Below are 21,176 nucleotides of genomic sequence, written 5' to 3'. Positions count from 1 at the left end.
GGAGTCTCCTGGGTACCATATGCAAGTCCTAGTTGGAATGTCTCCAGTAGGATATAGACGTTGGTCCTCCAGCCCATACTTTCAAAAGCATATTACTCAGTACAATGCAGTAAATGTCCACCCAAAATACAGAGCTTGCTGCAACCTCTTCACTCTGTAACAGCATATACTGAAACTGAAAGTTTTACCAAGAAAAACGGAAACAGAAAATCAGTACAATTACAACCTACAATATTAAAAATATTTATTTAGCAATGAAAAACACACACCAAACAGAATTCAAATTCTTAATAATATATTACAGTATATTAAAAGTGTACAAGGAATTCTTAAATATAGCATTATAAGTAGCAAAGTCCTAGAGATGCTCACGCAGAAAAACTGTACAGTTAGTGACTTGAGCATTTCAGTAGCTCTGCAGTCTCTTCAAACCTGAAACAGAACAAATTGAAACATCAGCTAATGCACAGCTCACGGTGAAGCTCAGGACTGAAGCGTTGCACACATGCTTCTGACCCCAGACAGACATGAGTGGTTTTCTTATTTAGGCAGAATTACTATTAATACAGACAGACAGAAGAGAGCAAACATAAATAAGCCAATTCTTGTAGCATAAGTTATTTTAGAATTTTTCAAATGTCAAAGAGCTTTATACTTTCTTAAGGTACTAAGGTGTATATTATTCTGATACCATTTCCTTTAAATACCACTCTTTGCTAAAATACCATCATATATTTCCTTTAAACCACTCTTTGCTAAAACTACATGTAACGTTCATAGTCCCCAGTAAGACCATCATCGTTGGTGGTACTGCACCACACTGGAAACACAAGCAAGCCTAACATAATATTGAAAACTCATCTCCCAACTATCCATCTACATGCACATAATGTTTTGGTAAATCAATTATTAGACGTAGAGAAATCAGAATTAATTATCAACCAAAGCATCTCTGCCCTTTGTAACCCATCATTAATTCTGTGAACAATGTTTCACACTATTTGCTGGAAACCAGAACAGTGTCTCATCACACACACACACACACACACACACACACACACACACCTGGAAATAGAATTATTATCCACTGGAGTCTTGAAAGAAATTCCACACCTGATTGAGACTTTCAAGGTCTGAAACACATATGTCCATCCTATATATACTGCATTTCAGCACAATTCCCTACAGAGAAATGATTTCTGTTGCCCCTTTCTGTTACTTACATTTTTTTCATCCTTTCCATTTTCTGAAGTGTTGTTTCCTTTAATTTAAAAAGCAACAAATTTAGGCAATTTCTCAAAGTAAATAATCCGCAAAGATGGACCATGAATATATAAACCACACTCTGAAACACTGCATAAGGAGACTCTAGTCAACAAAAAGGACCCTGGAGAGATTAAATTTATCATTTAACATTATCCTTGCCAATAGTATATATTACATAGCATATACTAAAAATGATACTTGTTTCTTCTCTACCTTATAAGTCATTAAGCAGCTGACAGCTTCTCTTACCTCTGAAAAATCTTTCAAGCCACAATAGTTAACAGTGGAGGCTCTGGGCGTTGACTCTGGTGACAGTGTACTGTAGCCAGATGACCGATATGTTCTGGCTGGTGCCCCCACACTGTATTTTTTATCTGTGAAGAAATTACATTTTAGGTATCTTTCCATTACACAGTAGAGTCAAATATTTAAAATTTAATTTATAGATAATTAATCTAAAATGGTCATTGGCATAGGTAAAATGAGTTTTTAATACTTTTTATACATATGGAGACAAATGCTAAAAATTCTCTAATAAAAATTTCAAAATACATTTAGTATTTGTGGTGTATGCTTGTAATCAAATGTATATAGTAGCGAGAAAGATCTAATGATGTTAAATATCTATATTACTGAAACTTAATCTAATAATAAATTGTCAATTGTAGAAGTCATCATTTTTTACAAACATAATTTAATCATAATATGAGATAAGATGTAGGCCTTTGCTTTTTCTAAATTATAAGACTCAAAAAAATAAAAGCTCTTGTTGAAACCAGAGATTTCTCATGCTCAGTAACATGGGAAACATCACTAGGAGGCTGTGACATGGAAAAGCCACTCCTGTTCTACAACCTTCTCATTTGATTACTGTCAGTAAGCAGTTCAGATAAAGCACTTTACAGATTTCTGAGAAGTATACTTTTTATGTCATGTATCTCATTTCTGCACAAGAACGTTACTACTTAGGCTTACAATTAGAGATTTTAGAGCTCCACTTTCCTTCTTTAACTGTATTGTATTATTCTAGAATGATTAAAGAGTGAAAAATCCCAAAAAGAATGTAAGCTGTGTTCTGAACAATATATACTCTGGTTTTATAAGCAATTCTTGGCAGTCTGTGGGTCACTATTTTCTTTGTCCTAAGAGCTCTGTAATTTTATTTTAAGAAAAATGTTTAATAAAAAATGGGGACATGGCTCCAGTCAAGTGCTCACTAAATTTAATTTCCAGAACCATGTTAAAAAAAAAAAATATCAGATGTAGTGGTTTGTACCTACAATGCCACCAATAGAGTGCTAGAGACAGGTGGATCCTGGGAGTTTGCCAGGTAGCAAGAATAGCCAAGTTGGTGAGCTCCAGGTTCAGTGAGAGACTTTATCTCTAAGAATAATGTGGAGAGTGACTGAGTAAGAAGCCTGACATGGACCTTTGGCTTACACACACACACACACACACACACACACACACACACACACACACACACACACACACACACACGAGAATGCTAAAGAGGCCAAATGCCCATAAAACCTACTGTTCTGAAAATGTACTAATACAACTGAAACCTACTGTTCTAAAAATGTACTAATACAACTGAAGAGCTTACCAATGGACACAGCACCCACGACACTATCAGAGTCATTGTCTTCACTTGCTGCATTAAGCTCTACACATTCATTCTGGAACGTACAGGTAAATATTTAGAAAAAAATGATAGATAATTCATTTTACACTGCTTAACATAAAATATAAGCAAAGCACAGGGAATGTTTAGTTTTAATAAATTTATTTACTGATAATATATAATTATTCTTATGCATAAGAAACAACCATTTAAGTGCGGAAGCAGAGAGTAGGCTTCTTGAATCTACAACCGCAGTCTCTAAAAATGAAAGACAGATTAGAAACTGAAACCCTAAGAAACAAAACAGATTTCTCAGACTACATAAGGCAGTGGTAAATGTGGTGGTCTGAAGAAGAAAAGCCCCCATAAACTCATGTATTTAAATGCTTAGTCACCAAGGAGTAGCACTATTTGGGAAGGATTAGGAGGTATGGTCCTGTTGAAGTAGGTGTGGCCATGCTGGAGGAAGCATGTCACTGGGGGTGAGCTCTGAGGTTTTCAAAGCCCATGTCAGGACCAGTCTCTCTCTCTCCCCATCTCTAGGCCTGTGGATCAGGATGTAGCTCTCAGCTACTGCTCCGGTGCCTGCCATGCTTCCTGCAGCGATGATAATGAACTCTGAAACTGTAAGCAAGCCCCTAATTAAATGCTTTCCTTTGTAAGAGATGCTTGGCCACCGTGCCTCTTCACAGCAATGGAACAGTGACTAAGACAGAAAATTTAATAACTGTTTCTATGAAATTCACTTTATGATTGAAGTTAATGCATAAAAAAGAAAGTTTCAATTTTAACTCTTCTACAACTTTTCCAGTAAACTGAAGAAACCTTTTTCCTACTAAAATACATTAAAAAAATTTAAAGTTTTTCAAAAAATTCTTACCTCAATCTAAGTATCTGAAGTACTATTAATCAGAAAACTTCAACTTATGGGTTTTACAAATTATCTTATTTGATTAAAAAAACAAAAAAACAAAAACAAAAAAACAGCCACAAGAAGTTTAAGGAACTTGTTAACTTAAGCAGACTTTATTCTAACCAAACATTTCCTAGTTTCTAAGGAGCCTCATGTGTAGTGTTTCCAAAAGAACAGACAACAGTCACTAAGATGGGCATTTTACTGAACTTGAGGCAAGTGGCGCTACATAGTAATTAATACCTTTTTAGACAAAAGCATCTCTGTTTCAAGAAGAGTGACTCGACTTAGGAGATTATTCCAGGCCTTCTCATCGACCATGACCTTCCCTTTTGTTGCAGCTTCCAAATACTGGAGTCTTTTCTCTACACAAGTCAGCCTCTTAAGCTTGTCTTGACATTCAGCAAGAGCTATGTGAAGTGCAGTGAGCTCAGGGTTGTCACAAAGATCCTAAAATGATAACCAAGATCACAGGTGATAGGCGTGGCATCCTTTGAAAAGGAATCAGGGGCTCCCATTTCCTTGTGCTGTTCTGATAGCTAAGGAAGGAGCACAGTGTGGAACACGGGGCTCCCCGCAGACAGCAGCCGGCCTTACCACGAGGCTGTCCTCTTCACAGCAGCTGCCTGTGGAGTAACCTGCATGGTGCCTAGACCAGGCAGCACAATACAACTATCAGTAGTTAGTTTCTTTCGACAGTGCCTACTACAAATCCAAGAGGAAATAAGCAAATGACAATGTGCTGACTATCTAGAGTGTCATATAGAAAAAAGCAGGCCCACAGATAAAACTTCATAAATCCAACTATAACCCAAATGTATAAAAATCACAAGATATGAGCGTGTTAGCAGACACAGTAGAGATTATATACAAAATGGTATTTGTGTTAACAAGGAGTAATAGAAATGACAGGACATCAAGGAGTCAGGTGGGTAGCACACATCTATAATGCTACCACGCAAAAGGCTAGGCAGGTTTATTGCAAATTCAAAGCCACCTTGGACTACATAAAGTCAGCCGAGGCTACATAGTGAGACCATACTCCTTGGGGGAAACATAGCAAAGACTAACTAAAGAGAAAACGGGAATAAAATGCCAAGCTTTTCTATTTACCAACAGAGGAAACAGTGGTAGAAAACCCCACTGTGTAAAGTGGCACATCTCTTTTGCTAGATTATAATTTCCCCGGGACATACCATCTCTTGTTTCTCTTTGCTTTACTTCTAACTCAGGGGGAAAACTCCAAACAGATCCGACAACTGGAATCCACTGAAGCACATTTAGTAAGATTGACTGACTTTTAAGCAATAGTATAGATATCATAATTTAGGAGTTCAGGAATATTACAACTTTCAAACACTGAAATAATCACAGATAGCAGAGAAATCTGTCCAAGGGTCCTCAGTCCTTACTTTCAGCTGAGCCTTGACTTCAGAGGCCTGCCCGTCATGAATCGTGACTTGAGAAGTCGTCTCTTCTGACTCATCACACCCTTCACTCCCTTCTGTGGAACTCACTGTCCGTTCGGGAAGGTCAATGTCATCTTCTGTGTACAGATGACGGATCACCACAGCTTTCTTCTGCACGGAGACAAGCATGAAGAAATACGTCAAAGGCTTTCCTGCCAGTTACTTTACATATACTCACAGTAATTCTCTAGACAGACTGTATAAATATTTAAAAACATTTAAATTACCACATACAATGTATCACAACATAACGTGCAAATATTAACATATTTTATATGTGTTGGTAAAATTGTGATTCAGTTTTTTAAAAGCATTCTTATGTCTTAGGTTAAACACTGAAATGTATTTTAAAGGTATCTAGGTTTGTTTCAATATGCTGGAAAAAGTGGCTACAGTAAAGATGAAAGAAGAGTAACAAAGATTTGATTACGTGTTGAAACAGGATGACCTGTGCTTTGGTAAATGTTTGAAATGTTACATGCTAGAAAGTTAAAAACAAGAAAGAAGGGAAGGAAGGAAGGAAGGAAGGAAGGAAGGAAGGAAGGAAGGAAGGAAGGAAGGAAGGAAGGAAGGAAATAAACAAATAAATAAATTAATTAATTAAAAACATATTAGGTATGGTAGCACACAACCATAATCCCAGCTCAGGAAGCCCAGGCAGGATTATAAGGTCCAGACCAGCCTGAACTATTTAGTGAGTCTGCCAATGAATAAACAAATAAACAAATGAAGGTTATGGCACAATTTACAAGTTAAATAATCAACAACTAGCTGTGTGAGGACACATTATAATTTTTTCTATTGAACAAATCACAATATATATTTCATCTTCAGCTAAAAGCTCAAAATACCGAAAAGGAGGAATACTAACAAGGACCTCACAGTAAACCTGTATAAACACTGAAAAACCCTAAGATGTGATGAAGAAATCATAAACTACATCTATATGAGATAAGGCATCAGGAAGAAGACAATTTGCTTCAGTACTAACTCAACTTCTCTTTCAGCAAAGAAATATATTTATAAGTTCTATCAGCTTTGTAGCAGGTATTCAATATTCTTATTGTAATGAATGTAATATTCTTGGTATTACAGCTCTTCTGGTCATGTATTTTGGATTAGAGAATAAACAATTCTACATATTTTACTTTATCCAGAAAAAAGTTTACATCTTTATCTAATTACACATTGATTATTCTGTCCTCTCACCCAGAAGAAAAACAGCTGGAATCACATTTATTATTAAAATGGCATTTTGGCTTAGAGCTCCCCTTGGATATGGAAAATGCTGTCTCTACATGTACTGGATTCATTTAGCCACAGGTGCTTAAAGCAGACAAAGGCAGAGACAATCTATACCTAGTAATAAAGAATCCTCAAAACCAGATTATTAGATAATCTATATTCTTGGTTATTAATGCATATAAATGAATCATCATAACCACTCTTGTTGGATATAATAATAATGGATTATTATTATATACACACCCCTTTTTAGGGATGATCAGGTGCATAATTAAAGGTACAGGTTGAGGGGCTGGAAAGATGGCTCAGGTTAAGAACCCTTAAGATATCCCAGCACTTGGGAGGCAGGGGCAGGCGGATCTCTGTGAGTTCAAAGCCAGCCTGGTCTACAGAGCAAGTTCCAGGACAGGCTATACAGAGAAATCCTGTCTCAAAAACAAACAAACAAACAAAAAACCCTTAAGACACAGGTTTGATTTCCAGCACCCACATGGAGGCTCACAACCACCCATGACTCCAGTTCCAAGAGATATGACACTCTCTTCTGTTCCTTTCTGGTACACATACACATAAGATTCAAACAAACAAATACACACACACTCATATATTTTAAAGAGTAGAGTTCAATGCCTTGCACTAAATTTTATCTGGGAAATGAAAAAGAATTCAAAATTAGAAATACAGAGTCTGTGTGACTTTTCATCTTTGCACTCCTCTGCTGAGACTATTTGAGGGTAGCAAGGGCAGAGGGGGGGTGGATATGATCAAAGTACTTCTAGAAAGAAATGAAATAAACTAACACGTTCTAATAAAAATGCCTTGTACACTGTGGTTTCTGACTACAATGTTTCACCAAACGCCCGTCAGAGAAACGAATCTTTATGCATTCAAATACGCTTCTGGTCCCTTCTATTCTCACACCTTTCCTGAAGTCATAAACCGGCCAGTGATGTCAATGCCCACAGCCTCTCCAGGCGCGTTCTCACTGCTTGAACAAGGTTCGGGCCTTTCCGGGATGCTTTTCTTTCTCTGGCATGACGAAGTCTAAGAAAGGAAAAGTATTAGACAAAATAATGCATTTTATAAAAACTATGATATACACTTCAATTCCATTATTTCAATACTTATTTTTGATGACAGCAAATAGTGAAAGTAATGAACCATGTGTTTATTTGTTTACTGTAAATTTAAGTGAAACTGATATGGTGGTGCTGGAGTTCCACACTTAAAGTATGAGGAAGGAGGACTGAGGACAGCCAGGGCTGCATAGGTAAAAACAAACAAACAAATAAACAAACAAAAACTTTAAAAAATGACAAAAGCCGGGTAGTGGTGGCACACACCTTTAATCCCAGCACTCGGGAGGCAGAGGCAGGTGGATCTGTGAGTTCGAGGCCAGCCTGGTCTATAGAGTGAGATCCAGGACACCAAAACTACACAGAGAAACCCTGTCTCAAAACACCAAAATAAAAAAAGTGACAAAAATACACTATCTTTGAACTGCTAATTTAGTTCCAAGTCACAGATGCTTAAGACATGTGACTCACATCAGAGAAATGATGATCCTTGAGAGGGCTATGCCCTGTATGTGGATAATGCCCTGTATGTGGATAATTGCTATGGTGTTGAATATGTGGGCTGTACGAACAGTGGGATTTAGAACTAACTAGGTGCTTATGGCCTTATCTAGGTACAGATGGTAAGACATCCTGGTATTGCAGCAATCTGTACTCTCCAAGAAGCTAGCTGTGAAATATATATGTCCTGCAGAGGAAATTTTGAGACCTAGAAGTTTGGTGGGCAGACTCCTCAGCATCTCTGTAATTTTACACATTCACATCCCTTCCAATTCCATTTTGGTTCTAAACAACACGTTTGGTCCAAACTAACCCTAGTTCCTAGAAATGCCCTTGGAATTCCTAGAAAATCCCACAATTATGCAAATAGCATTAACACAAGAATTCCCTTCAGTTCCTAAAATGCTCTGATGCCTGAGTCTGGCGTATTCACCTACCACGCTCAGCTGCCCACTCCTCTCCCTGAAGACACTATTGCTTTTGCTTGAGCAATCTGTTACTATGCTCAAGCCTCCTCTATGTCTGTCTTGGAATCCTTTCCCTAATCATCAGTCTAAGAATGAGACAAAGAACTTCTGGGTCCAGCAAGTCGGGTGACAACTTGATGTTTATTCAAATATTGGGGTAGTTAGCATAAGTTAGCACTGAAATTCATTCATAAATTCACCTTGTCAGAGCCAGTCAATTCCTTGTGCTTTTTCATCACACAATTCAATATATCACACACAATTTGGATTTTCCATTCAGCAAATCCGGACTGTATAAATTGCTTTTTTGTCAAAATTGGTTTATAATCAAATTGATCACGAAGAAGCTGTGAAGAAACAAAGGTAATATTGGTTTAATTCAAAATTATATGACCAGCTAGTCAGAAGTTAATAATTACCTTTGAGAGGAAGATCAAGCCACTAAGTAAAGGTGCTAAAATTATAGAGCTGGTGTTGAGTTATGCCCAGGTATGAGATACAGGTTGCTAGGGATATGTCAGAGGCGGGGGCAGGAGGGAAGAAGGGGAGAAAAATGGAGAGAGGGGAGAGGGAGGTGGGGGGGAGAGGAAGAGAGAGCACATCAGGAAAGCCACAGCTAATTAGTGAGACCCTGTCTCGAAAAAAAGAAAACAAAACAAACATACACACACACACATTCACAGTACTTGACCAAAAGTTAATGGTAAACGTTAAGGTTTAAAAATCAACATCAAAGTCAGTCTCCATCCAGGTGTCTAAATGCTACTGCAGAGACGAGACCTGGTGTCAGACCTCAAGGAACACACCATGCAAGTTTCAGTGTGGATCTCACAAGTCGAGGAACACAGAAGCCTGGGGACTCAGTTCTCTCTCGCTTCCTCCAGCACACAATCTTACTACAATTTCATAGGAAGCAGGCAATTTAAAGCCAGTGACAAACGTTTACCAGCTGCCATAATTAATAGGAAACATTGATAAAGCAAACATGAATTACAACTTAATTTCAATAGAGAACCCATTTTTTATTAATTAAATTTTTTCATTTACTTTACATACCAACCACAGTTTTCCCTCCCTCTTCTTTTCCCACTCCCTTCCCCCACCTCTCATCAATCCCTCAATCCCCCTCCCCTCCACTCCTCCTCTGTCTCCCGTTCAGGAAAGGGGCAGGTCTCTCATGGCCATCAACAAAGCAGGGCACATCAAGGTGAGGCAGGACCAAGAAACACCTCCCCCCATACACACTCCCCAAATCAAGGTTGGACGAGGCAACCCAGCATGGGGACTAGGTTCCCAGAAGGCAGCTCAAGTGCCAGGGACGGGTCCTGATCCTACTGCTAGGAGCCCCACTAACAGGCCGCACAACTGTCACCCACATGCAGAGGCCTAGGTCGGTACTGTGCAGGCTCCCTAGATGTTGGCCCAGAGTCCATGAGCTCCCATAAGCTCAGGTCAGCTGTAGACTCCATTTTAATGAGATAAACACCTATGAAAATACTCTGTCAACTAAACATACATGTGACATATGACAAGACATGATAGTGGCCCTAGATTATGATAAAGCTGACTTTTTTTCTTATTGACTAGTATTTTAACTATATTACTTGCATGTTTAGACACACAAAAGTTAAACATGCTACAAGTTTGTAGCCAGGAGCAATAGGCTATGTATATGGACATCTAGGTCTGTGCAAGCACACTCTGATGTTTGCCCAATGGCAAAAGTGCCTATCAATACATTTCTCAGGATGTATACCATTGTTAAGTGAACATGCAACTGTGTTTTGATAATTATTACTAAAGTATCAAATTTAAAAATCAATAGTTCCTGAAGTAATAATTATTTCATAAACTCAAAATACCTTATAGACGGTATCTGTGAAGCGCACATCATTCTTTGAGATGAGGTCTACGTTGGACTCCATCAGAAGTTCTGATATATAAGGGGAGTATGAGGTAAGAGAATAGCTAATGATAGGCAAAGATGCTGCTGTGTCCCCCTTCATCAAACTGCCAGGAAAAAGGGAAAAGACTTCATTAGCACAGTGCCAGAAGCTGGGTGATTAAGGGTAATTAGCAATGCTGTCAATAACTTAGTTATTACAGACACAATAATGGAGCAGTTTATGACTCTCCAGATTCTATATCCCACTCTAAAGCACCCTGATCGACTATGAAACAGTACTGTTCATTTTCATGTGCTCAAAACCTCACTGCAGCTGTACAGTCTATCTCCTACAGATTTTGTTGGTTTCCTGAAGCTTATTCTTACTTAATCCATTTATTTCTCCTATTAATAAAAAAGTACTACCCTACAGTTCTCAAGAATATTTGATGTATTTGTAACATTTGTTACAATAACTCATTTGTTCCTACACAAGCCTGCAAAGATGAATTGTTTGAACTCTAAGCTACAAATGAGGAACACACTGGAAAGAGCTCATGCTGTGATTCGACAACCACCTTCTGCTTTCATGAGAACTGGACCTTCTTAGCTTGTGCTCATGTCTAGGCAGGCATCCTACACTTTGCCTGTCTTTATTCATTATAACTCAGTAGTTAAATGCTGATTTCATGAAGCCATCCTGAAGATCCACACTGATCTTTCAGTATCTGCTCCTTCATGCTGTCTGTTTCTAATTGTCTACTTACTTACTGGTGTAAAAATGCCTTAGTGATTCTTGCACAAAACAGCAAATGAATTATTTCTTCAGCTAGCTAGCACTATTGGTTAACTAAAGTTATACTGTACTTACATATAAACAGAATGCTTTCCACATAATTCAAAATATGTGTATAAACCTCCCCATCACCACCCCAAAGTTTTAAAAAGATTTTTTTTTATGTTTGTGTATGTATGCCACATGCTCATAGCACAGACAGATGTTAAGGCACCTGATATGAGTGCTGAGAGTTAAACTGTATATACAGTCTAGATACTGTCTCCATATAATTTTAAACTCACTGGAGTATAATGGATTTCATTAATTATATAATCTGCCATTCTCTCATTCGACAGAATAGTATTGTTTTTAGTATAGCCAATCTGATCACAGATGTTATCATTTCTTGAAAATTTATTTGTGCATTCAATGTGTAGAAGATAAATTTTATACATTTACACCGTGAGTTCTTTTAGTATGGAACTATTCCAATTAGTGAGATTTCTTATGGCAGCCCCCATGCTTCAAAATTCTTATTCAAATTTGACTGATGGCTCAGCAGTTAAGAGCACCTGCAGCTACTCCAGAGGAACAGAGTTTAATTCTTAGCACATCAGCACATAGTCCTTGGTACACATGGAGGACAAAGGACAATTTGAAGGAGCTGGATCTCTAGTTTCAACATGAGTCCTGGGAATTCAAGTCACGGTCATCAGGCTTGGCAGCCAGTAACAGGGTTCATACAAAATCTTTACTTTCATTCAGGACCCCCAGCATGTCATACATGTTAAACTTTTAGCAAAATAAAAAGCACACAAATAAGTTTCAAATATCAAATGTATTATAGCTTACCCAACATAATCCACCTCATTAGGGTAATTTAGCAAACGAAGCACTTGTTCTAGCTTCCGCAAGCTTCTTTTTAAGTCACCTGTTGCCATTATTGAATGTTAGATTCAGCGCCAACTCTCAAATAATTTTACAACTTTTCATCTAAAAATAAAATTATAAAGTGCTGTTTAAATACACGCACTGGGTTCCGCTCTACTCTGTATGTACCTCCCCCAGGCCCAGCACACTGGCATCACACTATCTCTACTGGCTTACTGCACTGCACCAACTCTAAACCCTAAGTGTAAACTTCTAATTTTCCCTCACAAAAATAAGTTTGCCTTATATTTACATTCATTCAATAGTATTTCATCTAGCCCTCTCCCAAATATTTTACCTTGAATGATAATGGACTATAATCCATTTACACAGTTACTTTCATGCTGTGATCAAATACCTAACAGAGGACACTCAGTAGAAAAGTCTCTCCTTGGTTCAGTACTTGAAGGGGTGTGGACCCTCATAGTATGGAATCCATGGTAACGGGCAGCAGCTCCATGGTGGCAGGAGTGTGTGGTGGCTGCTGGCTACTATTATACCAGACTAGAGGACAGCACAGCACAGAAGTGAGGTCAGACTACCATCTCAAGGCATCTTCAGACCCCAGGCCACTTACTTCTCTAGCTAGGTTGCACCTATCAAAGATTCTACAACCTGTCAAATTAGCACCCCAAGCTGGAGAGTAAGTGATCACATGAACCTATGGAGGCCACTTTACATGCAAGTCATAGCTGGTCCCACTTGGAAAAACATATCAAGCTGAAACAGTCTCCATCAGTGGTTATCCTGAATGTTTATGAAGGCTATGTAACCAATAAAAACTGGAGACAAACCTAGCACAGATTTTGGTTATTATCACCAGGACTTGGATTTCATGTAGTTGCCAACCAGATGCTTGCCTTAAAAACAAAGCAAACTCATAGTTTACCAGTATCTTGCTCAAGAAAATTATAAAAGTACTTTGAGAAATAAATTCTCTGAGAATGAAGCACCTTTAAAATGAAATCTGGCATTAAAAAAAAAAAAGAATTCAAGTATTAGATGAAATATACTTGATGTGATTTTTCCCACAGTCTACATTTCAGCAACTATCCAACATATAAACGGCCCCTTCAGGTATCTCCTCTGTATGCACATATATAAAGAGGGGTAAATAAACCTGGCAATTTGCCAAATTCTAAGCCTGGGCCACAACCCATTTCTATAGCCACTTTCCTAGAGTTGGGCTCCTGGTCTCTGTCTGTAGGAATGCTATTCCCATTCCAGTCTGCTCTGTATACATGGTGAAGAGCAAACTACTGGAGAGACTCTTAAGTACTCTGACATTGGCATTTTGCTCACCATTTTTGAAACATTAAATTACATTGATTTAAACTAACATATTTAGGCAATGAGGATTTTAGGGAGAAAAAAAGGAATTGATCTTAAAATCAAATTATACAAAAAACTGATCAAAACTGTAAGCCTTATTTCACATCTTTCCAGAGGCCATGGCTAGACAGACATATGGAAATGGTAAGACAGACTTCCCGGACCAACCTTTATTGCCTAGAAAAGGTGAAGCAGGAACTACCCTCACTGTAACTAAAATCCTTGTTGCTGGGACTTAAGATTTCAGGTCTGATCTTGTTTTAGGTTCCAGTCCCATCTGACTTATGACAATTCTTTCCTTCATTCATTCATACCTCATCTTCCCAGGAAATGTGATTTTACCTAATCCTCTGTGGTATCTTTTCTTTTTCTCATATCCTAGAACACATTTATCTTTACATTATTTCTACCTCTGGAAATGAGATTTCTGACAATAAAGAATGCCCCAGGAACACATCCTCCCTCTTCATTACCAGCAGAATAAATATTTTGAAGAAGAGTAAGATTCAATAACAGCTTGGATCTGTAGGTGAAGGAGAAAAATGATATGACAGGAAAGAAAAACAAAGACATTTAAAAAAGATCATAGAAAAATTTTCAAAAAAGGATCTCCTAGTTTTTTAATTGGCAAACACTAAAATTAAGATTATTAACTAATGCCAGTCAAGTACCGATACATACTTTACACTTGATCTTAGTCAAAAGGCCAAAAAGCAATCTTCCTTCTACATGTTTCTGAGATGAAAAAAAACTTTACTTAAATATAAAATTAATTTGCATTTTCACTTTATATTATTTATCAAAGGATATTAAATAAAGTATACAGATTCAATCATTAAGGTCTCAATCGTCTACCTAGCTTTCTGAAAAGTTAGGAACAAATCAAATTTGCCAATTGAATTTCTGGAAAAGGTTGTGTGAATGGCACAATATGGGTTTGGGGGGTAAAGAGAATTGAACCCAGGGCCTTCGCATACCACCCAATGGCGCTACCCCTGAGCTAGATTCCCCAGCCCAGTAGTTTAAGATTTTTTTTTTGTGTTAAATCCAGCTCATTCTCATTGTTGTTACAGGTCTTTAAAAATATAAGCTGTCACTAGTTTAAAAAATCATTTTGTTCAGGATGACGTAACTAGATTTTAATAATCACGGTGGATAGCTAGGATTTTGAGATCCAGATCGATATACCTAAAAAACAAACTTTTAGATAGAGGAATACAGATCTGTAGAAATTAAATGTACAAGGCCGGGCGGTGGTGGCGCATGCCTTTAATCCCAGCACTCGGGAGGCAGAGCTAGGCGGATCTCTTTGAGTTCGAGGCCAGCCTGGGCTACCAAGCGAGTTCCAGGAAAGGCGCAAAGCTACACAGAGAAACCCTGTCTTGAAAAAACAAAATGAAATTAAATGTACAATATCTCTCCATTAATGGATTCTAGGAAAATGCTGTTGTAAGAGAAAAGTTTTGATGAAGGATTTTTAAAAAGGAAGTTAGCTAGGGCGAATGGGAGCAACAGCTCAGTGGTACTGCTGCGTCTACATACAAAACTGTTAAAAATGCTTGCAAGTAATTCTGTAAAACAGTATGATGCAGCCGTACATCTAGAATAAATATGTTAAGATTAGTTTCCTTTAAATAGAGAGAAAAATCTGCAGTCCTCAAAGTAGGTGGAGAAGTCTTCAAAAAGCACCATGGAAATGTCAGCAAAGAGAACCCGAAGAAGTACTTTCACCCTTCTAGCCAGTCTAGCTGTATCATTCCCTGAAAAGACCCAAGAGACAGACATCTACGTGTCTTGAACTTCGCCCAAGTCACAAACCAATTCTAAGAGGCGGGCTACGAGATTCTTCCCACTTGGTTGCCTCCCCAAGCACGTACCAGCTGGGTCCATAGACAGGTCCCACCTAGGATTCCCCTCCTGGCCTAGATCTAAAAGGACGAAACAGCAGACCTGGTGATCATTCGCCTACAACTCAGGGACCTCGGTGAGTACCGCATTCAGGCGACCTCTGCCCGAGCCAGGGCACAGCCAGCCGCCGCCAAGCCAAGTGAAGGGTTCCCGAGGCGACCGGGCCGACACAGAAGGGCGAGGGGAGCATATGTAACTCGAGAAAGTGGCGGGAGCCAGGTGTTCAGCCCTAGAGCCCCAGCGCCCGCGCCCCAGGGGCGCCTCTCGCGCCGACCGTTTGTATTCGGAACCGTGGGTTCCAGCGCGCCGCCCAAACGTTCCGAGCCCACGGGCTGCCCCACACTCTGGGGGTTCCACGGTGCAGATTCCATACTCCGTTCGCGCGGCCTCCTCGGAAGACTTAAGCCTCATTAAAAAAAACCTTATCAACGACACGCCTTACAGCACATGTCCTATCTCAAATGAGCATAATTTTGACGACCGGAGTCGTTCAGGAGGAGCAGCGAGACAGAGAGACGTTCTGGCGAATCTGCAAGCGCGAGAGTAAAACCCTGATTCTTTAAGGGCCCGCTCCCCGGACGTCACTTCCGGCAACAATAGGAAACGTCAAAAAAACTTGCCCTGGCTCCTTCCTCGGGCTCCTGCAGGCTGAGGTGCCGGGAGTTCGCCGGAGTTTGCGGCTGTCTCCGGTCCTCTCGGAGCCATCGTGTTCTCCAGCGTGAGCGCGTGCGGTCCGGAAAGGCCTCTCCATGGCGTGGGCCTCCGTCCCCGGCTGAGCCCTGTCCTTCGCGGCTGACAGCCCCCGCCCAGAGGCCGGGTCGTCGCGGCGGCGGTGGAGATCGCAGGTCGCTCAGGTACGAGCGTCGGCCCCGACACTTCCAGGGCCTTGCCTCTTGCGCCTGTCCACTTTCACTTTCTGCTCGGGAATAAAATAAAGACTGCGGGGGGGCGGGGGGGGGGAAGCCTTGCCGCTGGGCAGCACCGGCCCGGTAAGCAATAGTTTAGGACCAATGGCACGGTAGGACATTTTGAGTGACAGCGGCGGTGGCCTATTAAAACGCCTTGTCGGTGTCAAGAGGCGGGCATAGAGCTCTTCCTTCTGTTTCTAGGCCATTGGTGTAAAGGTCGATTTGGGACTTGTCTTACTTAGCGCCTCGGTGTCGTCGTCCTCATGGAAAGATGACAAACGGTGAAGGTCACTTTCCTTCAGGTTTATGTGTTGCTTTTATGGTGGTTATTGTGTTATCAGGTGCCCAGGCACGCTTTGATTTTTTTATTTTTATTATTTTTTTTTTACGACATCCCATTAATACGAATCCAAATATATAGTTTAGGGTCATTGCTGATTGCTAGTTACTACAGCCGCCAGTGTGACTATAAAATTGGTTAAATTCTTTTTTTTCTGTGACTAGTCTACACTTCCCACATGGTATATACTTAATACATGTTGCTTACCAGACAAAAACCCTATCAATTTGCAATTCCTGTTCGATATATTTTAAGTTTGCGTTCTATATTAACTAATTAATAATTGTGGCTATTTGGTTTTGTACAAATTAGACATTTGTTTTTTTAAGGACCCCACTGTGTTCTCTTCAAAGCATTGAATACAATTTGTTTTTCCTATCAGCGTTTCCTCTCCCTTTTTTCTTTTATTTTGAGACAGGGACTCCAGTATACTCCAGGTTGGCCTAGAATTCACTGTGTAGCCCTGACCGTCCCTAGCTAGCAAGCCTTTGGACTTGACCTCCCGCGGCTGGGAATATGGATTTGCAAAGCCCGCTAAGCCCTCTTTCCTTTCGTTGAATGTCTGGAGTTTGGTACTCACACTCCTAAAAGAGAAACTTCCTATTACCTTTGTGAAAGTGGCTTACAAAATAGTCTCAGTGAAAGACCCCCAGGGGAGATCTTCCCTCAGGGAGAGACCCCGGACCCGGGAAACACACCGAAACCACAGATCAGATGCAAACAGCAAGAGGCTTTATTAAATGCACAGGTACCTGGGGCCAAGTCTCTCAGAAGACTTGCGCGCCTACCGAGGGCAAAGGGGACTTTTTATGGGATTTCAGGGGCAGAGGCGCGGCTACAGAAGCGAGAAGCATAGTTACAGGGTCCCTATTGGCTGTTTTACAGAGGGCCAGGGTGAACTTGGGGTCGCGTTCTTTAATTATCAGAAGTTTGATGTGTGGCTGACTTGGCCTTGCCCAGGCCAGCTGCCTATTCTTCAAGGCCAGGGGCCCGCCATAAAATATCAACTGTCTTACTCCCAAGGCTGCTGACCCAATTATCCCCTATCTTAGGCCCGATGGCTGACCATAGTTATCTTTTTCTTCCAAGGCCGGCTGGCTAGTTAGTCACAGCTGTGAACTCCTGTTTTTCTGATTCCTGCAGAATGGCGTTTCTAAGGCCAAGTTATTGGGGGGGCATAACATCGGCCCAACGCCCCATATCCTCATAATGGAGCGGGGGTCTTTCATTCCCCCATTTTCTTTTGTACCAAATGAAATCTTTCATTCATGGGGAAGAATAGGGATGTGGCTCCATTTCCACCTGGCTGAGTTGTTGGTATTGTTGGGTCAATACCAAGGTCTGGACAATAGAAACACGTTCCCTGATAAATTGGACAAGTCTGTTTAGGATGCAGGGCCCAAGTGTCAGAAGGAGCAATAAAATCAGAAGGGGCCCTATAAGGGTGGAGACGAGGGTGGTGAGCCAGGGAGACCTTTCGAACCATCCTTCAAACCATCCCTGTTGTTCTTTAAAAAGTTTTTGTCTTTGTTCTAATCTCTTTCTTAATTTGGCCATGCTATCTCTTACCATCCCAGTATGATCCGCATAGAAGCAACATTCTTCTCTGAGGGCAGCACATAAGCCCCCTTCCTGCAGGAAGAGGAGGTCTAATCCCCTCCGGTTCTGCAGAACTACCTCAGACAGGGAGGTGAGTGACTTTTCCAAGGCACTCACGGATTCCTCCAGTGCCTGGATATCAGTATGCATGGCAACCTGGAGTTGTCTGAACTGGTTGGTTTCCATGAGGGCAGTGGTACCTGTGCCTATTCCGGTGGCGATTCCTCCCACAGTTAATCCACCTAGTATTAGGGCCAGGGTTAGCGAGACTGGCTCTCTTTTTATACGGGGGACCCCTGTTTCATATCGAGCATAGATATCTTCAGGTGTATGGTAGATTATCCTGGGGTACAATTCTATTAGTACACAATAATCGGCCATGTTAGCTAGTATTGAGGGAGAGAGGCATGGTGTAAGTCCAGTGCTACAGGCCCAGTAAGTTCCGCTGGGAGCCACGAGATAATGGGGTCCTGGGACAAGTACCTGGGTGTGATTACACAGGTGTTGATGGGTATAGGGTACGGTCCCCAGACATAGTCCTTGTCCTGACACCTCGGAGATTGTGAGCTTATGCTGAGGTGTCGAGGCACATCCTGGTGGGGGTGAAGAAGAGTTGGTGAAGCTTCCGACTACGGCCACCCCCTCATAATAGGGAGGTGCGGAAACTAGGCATAACCAGCACTCCTGAGTCCGATTTGGGTTGGTAACATTGAGGGCTGAGTAAGCGCCCTCTATAAGATTCAATAGCCGGTCTCCCGTACCTGGTCTGGGTGGCTGGAGGATGGCTGGGGTTACAGCGACATTTGGAGCCGTGCTTGGGCGAATAGCGGGGAAAGAGGGACGCTTTTGGTCAGAGAGAACCTGGTTGGGACCTATAAAGGTGGAGAGCTCCGTGATTTTAAGCTTAATCGTAAACACAACTCCCTGGTCCCGTCTTGTCATGTAAAGTCTAAGTCCCCATGTTTTACCTTTAATCCAGTCTTGTGTGGTCTCCCTTCCCTTCTGAGTGAAAGATATATTCAGGGGGTTGCATGTGAAATTTACACAGGGACCCTCCCCCTTCCAGTAAGTGTTATCTCTTCCTGACGTGACAGTTCCCCAACAATGTCCTTGGGTAAGGGGACGCCACGAGTGGCTTTTTTCTTGGGTAGCTCTTTTTACCCTAATGAGGTCCCAAGTGGATGAAGGCTTCCAATAGGTATTCCCAGTTGTTTCACATCCCCATGTTTTACAGAAGTAACTTTCATAACCCCCACATTGGCTAATCATCTTTTTGTCCCTACCATCCCGGGGGCAGACGTAGAAGGGTAGTTGTGACAGGGCTGCCCTGGCTTCAGGGTGACCACATCCGTATTTTCCGTCATTACATTTGCAAGTTCCCTTACCGTCCTGACAGACGTCTGGTGCTCTGGGGTTCATGGGGTCAGTGGTAGGGATGTCCCAGTCCTCTGACCCCGCTGCTAATTGGCAGAGATCTGGATGTAAGTTAGGCCACCATGTAAAGGGGGTGTGAAGGGCGGTTGTTTGCCAGACCGTCTCCCCAGTTTGTGAGACAACCTGCCAGGTAATTTTCTTAACCAGGTGGGGGCTCTCTGGTGATGCCCCTCCTAATGTCAGGAGGAGGACTATTAGGGGGATCAAGGGGACCCCCGAGTGAGTCTTATCTTGAGTGGGTTCGAAGAGCGTTGAACTTTCCATGTTGATGTCTCGGTGTCCTCAGCTTCGTCGGGTTCCTTGGCAGCCTTCACATGTGACGCGTGGACCCAAGCCGCTATCCCGTCAACCTTGAGTGCGGTGGGAGTAGTTAACAGGACGGTGTAGGGTCCTTTCCACCTCGGTTCTAGGTTCTTGGATTGATGGCGTCGGACCCAGACAGAGTCCCCAATCTTGAATGGATGAGGCACCACCGGGCGATTCAGTTGCTCCCGGTATGCATCCGCCAGGGGTTTCCACACCGTCTTTTGCACCAGCTGGAGGGCTTGGAGGTGTGCCTCTAGGGTAGGGCTAGTGGCAAAAGAGGAGATGTCAGGGTGAAGGAAATTTACAATTGGTGGGGGAGCTCCATACATAATCTCGAACGGGGTTAGGCCATGAGGCCCAGGAGTGTTCCGGGCTCGGTAAAGGGCTAGGGGGAGTAGGAGCACCCAATCTCTAGTGCCAGTTGCAAGCGTTAATTTGGTTAAAGTCTCCTTAATGGTTCTATTTGCACGTTCTACCTGTCCTGAGCTCTGGGGGCGGTATGCACAATGAAGTTTCCAATCAATCCCCAGTAGCCTGGCCACCTTCTGACTTACCTGGGAGACAAAGGCGGGCCCATTGTCTGACCCCAATATCTGGGGCATTCCATACCTGGGAAAAATTTCTTCCAGGAGCTTCTTGGTTACCACGTTAGCGGTCTCCTTCTTGGTAGGGAAGATCTCCATCCACCCTGAAAATGTGTCTACAAAAATCAGAAGGTATTTATATCCATATAGTCCGGGTTTTACCTCGGTGAAGTCAATTTCCCAATGGACTCCTGGGCGGTGACCTCGCAGGCGGCTCCCTCTGCTCAGATGGGCTTTTCCTGGATTAACTTGGGCACAGGCAGGGCAGCTGGAAGTCACCTGTTGGAGGACCTGTTCCTGATTCAATAATACAGTACCCGAAGTCTCATCAGCCAGAAGGGCCCTCATCTTGTTTTTGCTCAGATGGGTTAACGCGTGGAGGAACTTGAGCATATATTTGGTATGGGAGGTTGGCATAACTAATTTGTCATCCATTATATAAGCTTGTCGCTCGGGGCTCCATCTCGCCCCCATTTTCTTCGCTAGTTCCTGGTCCTCCGGGCTGTAAGACATGGGGTCTCTACTTGGCTGTTGGTCCTGCAAGACCAACAGCTGGTCGCCCCTTGGGGGTTGTAAGGCGACTGTCCGGGCTGTTAGATCAGCCAGCC

General features: G+C 41.7%; 2 protein-coding genes across 9 annotated transcripts in view; one reads left to right on the top strand and one right to left on the bottom strand.

Annotated features, from left to right (window-relative positions):
• Positions 1-219: 219 nt before the first annotated feature.
• On the bottom strand, positions 220-15,767 carry Cep44 (centrosomal protein 44). 7 transcript variants are annotated; one of them, XM_076553312.1, is made up of 12 exons: positions 15,440-15,722; positions 13,900-14,012; positions 12,080-12,220; positions 10,427-10,574; positions 8,765-8,911; positions 7,442-7,564; positions 5,219-5,386; positions 4,050-4,256; positions 2,876-2,948; positions 1,516-1,640; positions 1,224-1,261; positions 220-432 (listed from the first exon to the last, which is right to left on the bottom strand). In XM_076553312.1, exons 3-12 carry the CDS (start codon positions 12,166-12,168, stop codon positions 390-392), a joined length of 1,161 nt encoding a protein of 386 aa, XP_076409427.1. In that variant the 5' UTR covers positions 12,169-12,220; positions 13,900-14,012; positions 15,440-15,722; the 3' UTR covers positions 220-389. The 7 variants fall into 7 exon arrangements, with proteins under 7 accessions (XP_076409427.1, XP_042118900.1, XP_006970985.1 ...); XM_042262966.2 differs by lacking the exon at positions 13,900-14,012 and having other exon boundaries at positions 15,367-15,767; XM_006970923.4 differs by lacking the exon at positions 13,900-14,012 and having other exon boundaries at positions 15,440-15,731.
• A 215-nt stretch (positions 15,768-15,982) lies between these two features.
• Positions 15,983-21,176, top strand: part of Fbxo8 (F-box protein 8) — a 52,641-nt gene continuing 47,447 nt past the window's right edge. For both annotated transcript variants that reach the window (XM_006970926.3, XM_042262968.2), the window contains exon 1: positions 15,983-16,251. The gene's annotated coding sequence lies outside the window, so the exon portion shown is untranslated. The remainder of the gene's footprint in view (positions 16,252-21,176) is intronic.

This window comes from Peromyscus maniculatus, chromosome 17 (genome assembly GCF_049852395.1).
Source record: "Peromyscus maniculatus bairdii isolate BWxNUB_F1_BW_parent chromosome 17, HU_Pman_BW_mat_3.1, whole genome shotgun sequence".
Classification (NCBI taxonomy): domain Eukaryota; kingdom Metazoa; phylum Chordata; class Mammalia; order Rodentia; family Cricetidae; genus Peromyscus; species Peromyscus maniculatus.
This window is presented reverse-complemented; position numbering and strand designations above follow the sequence as displayed.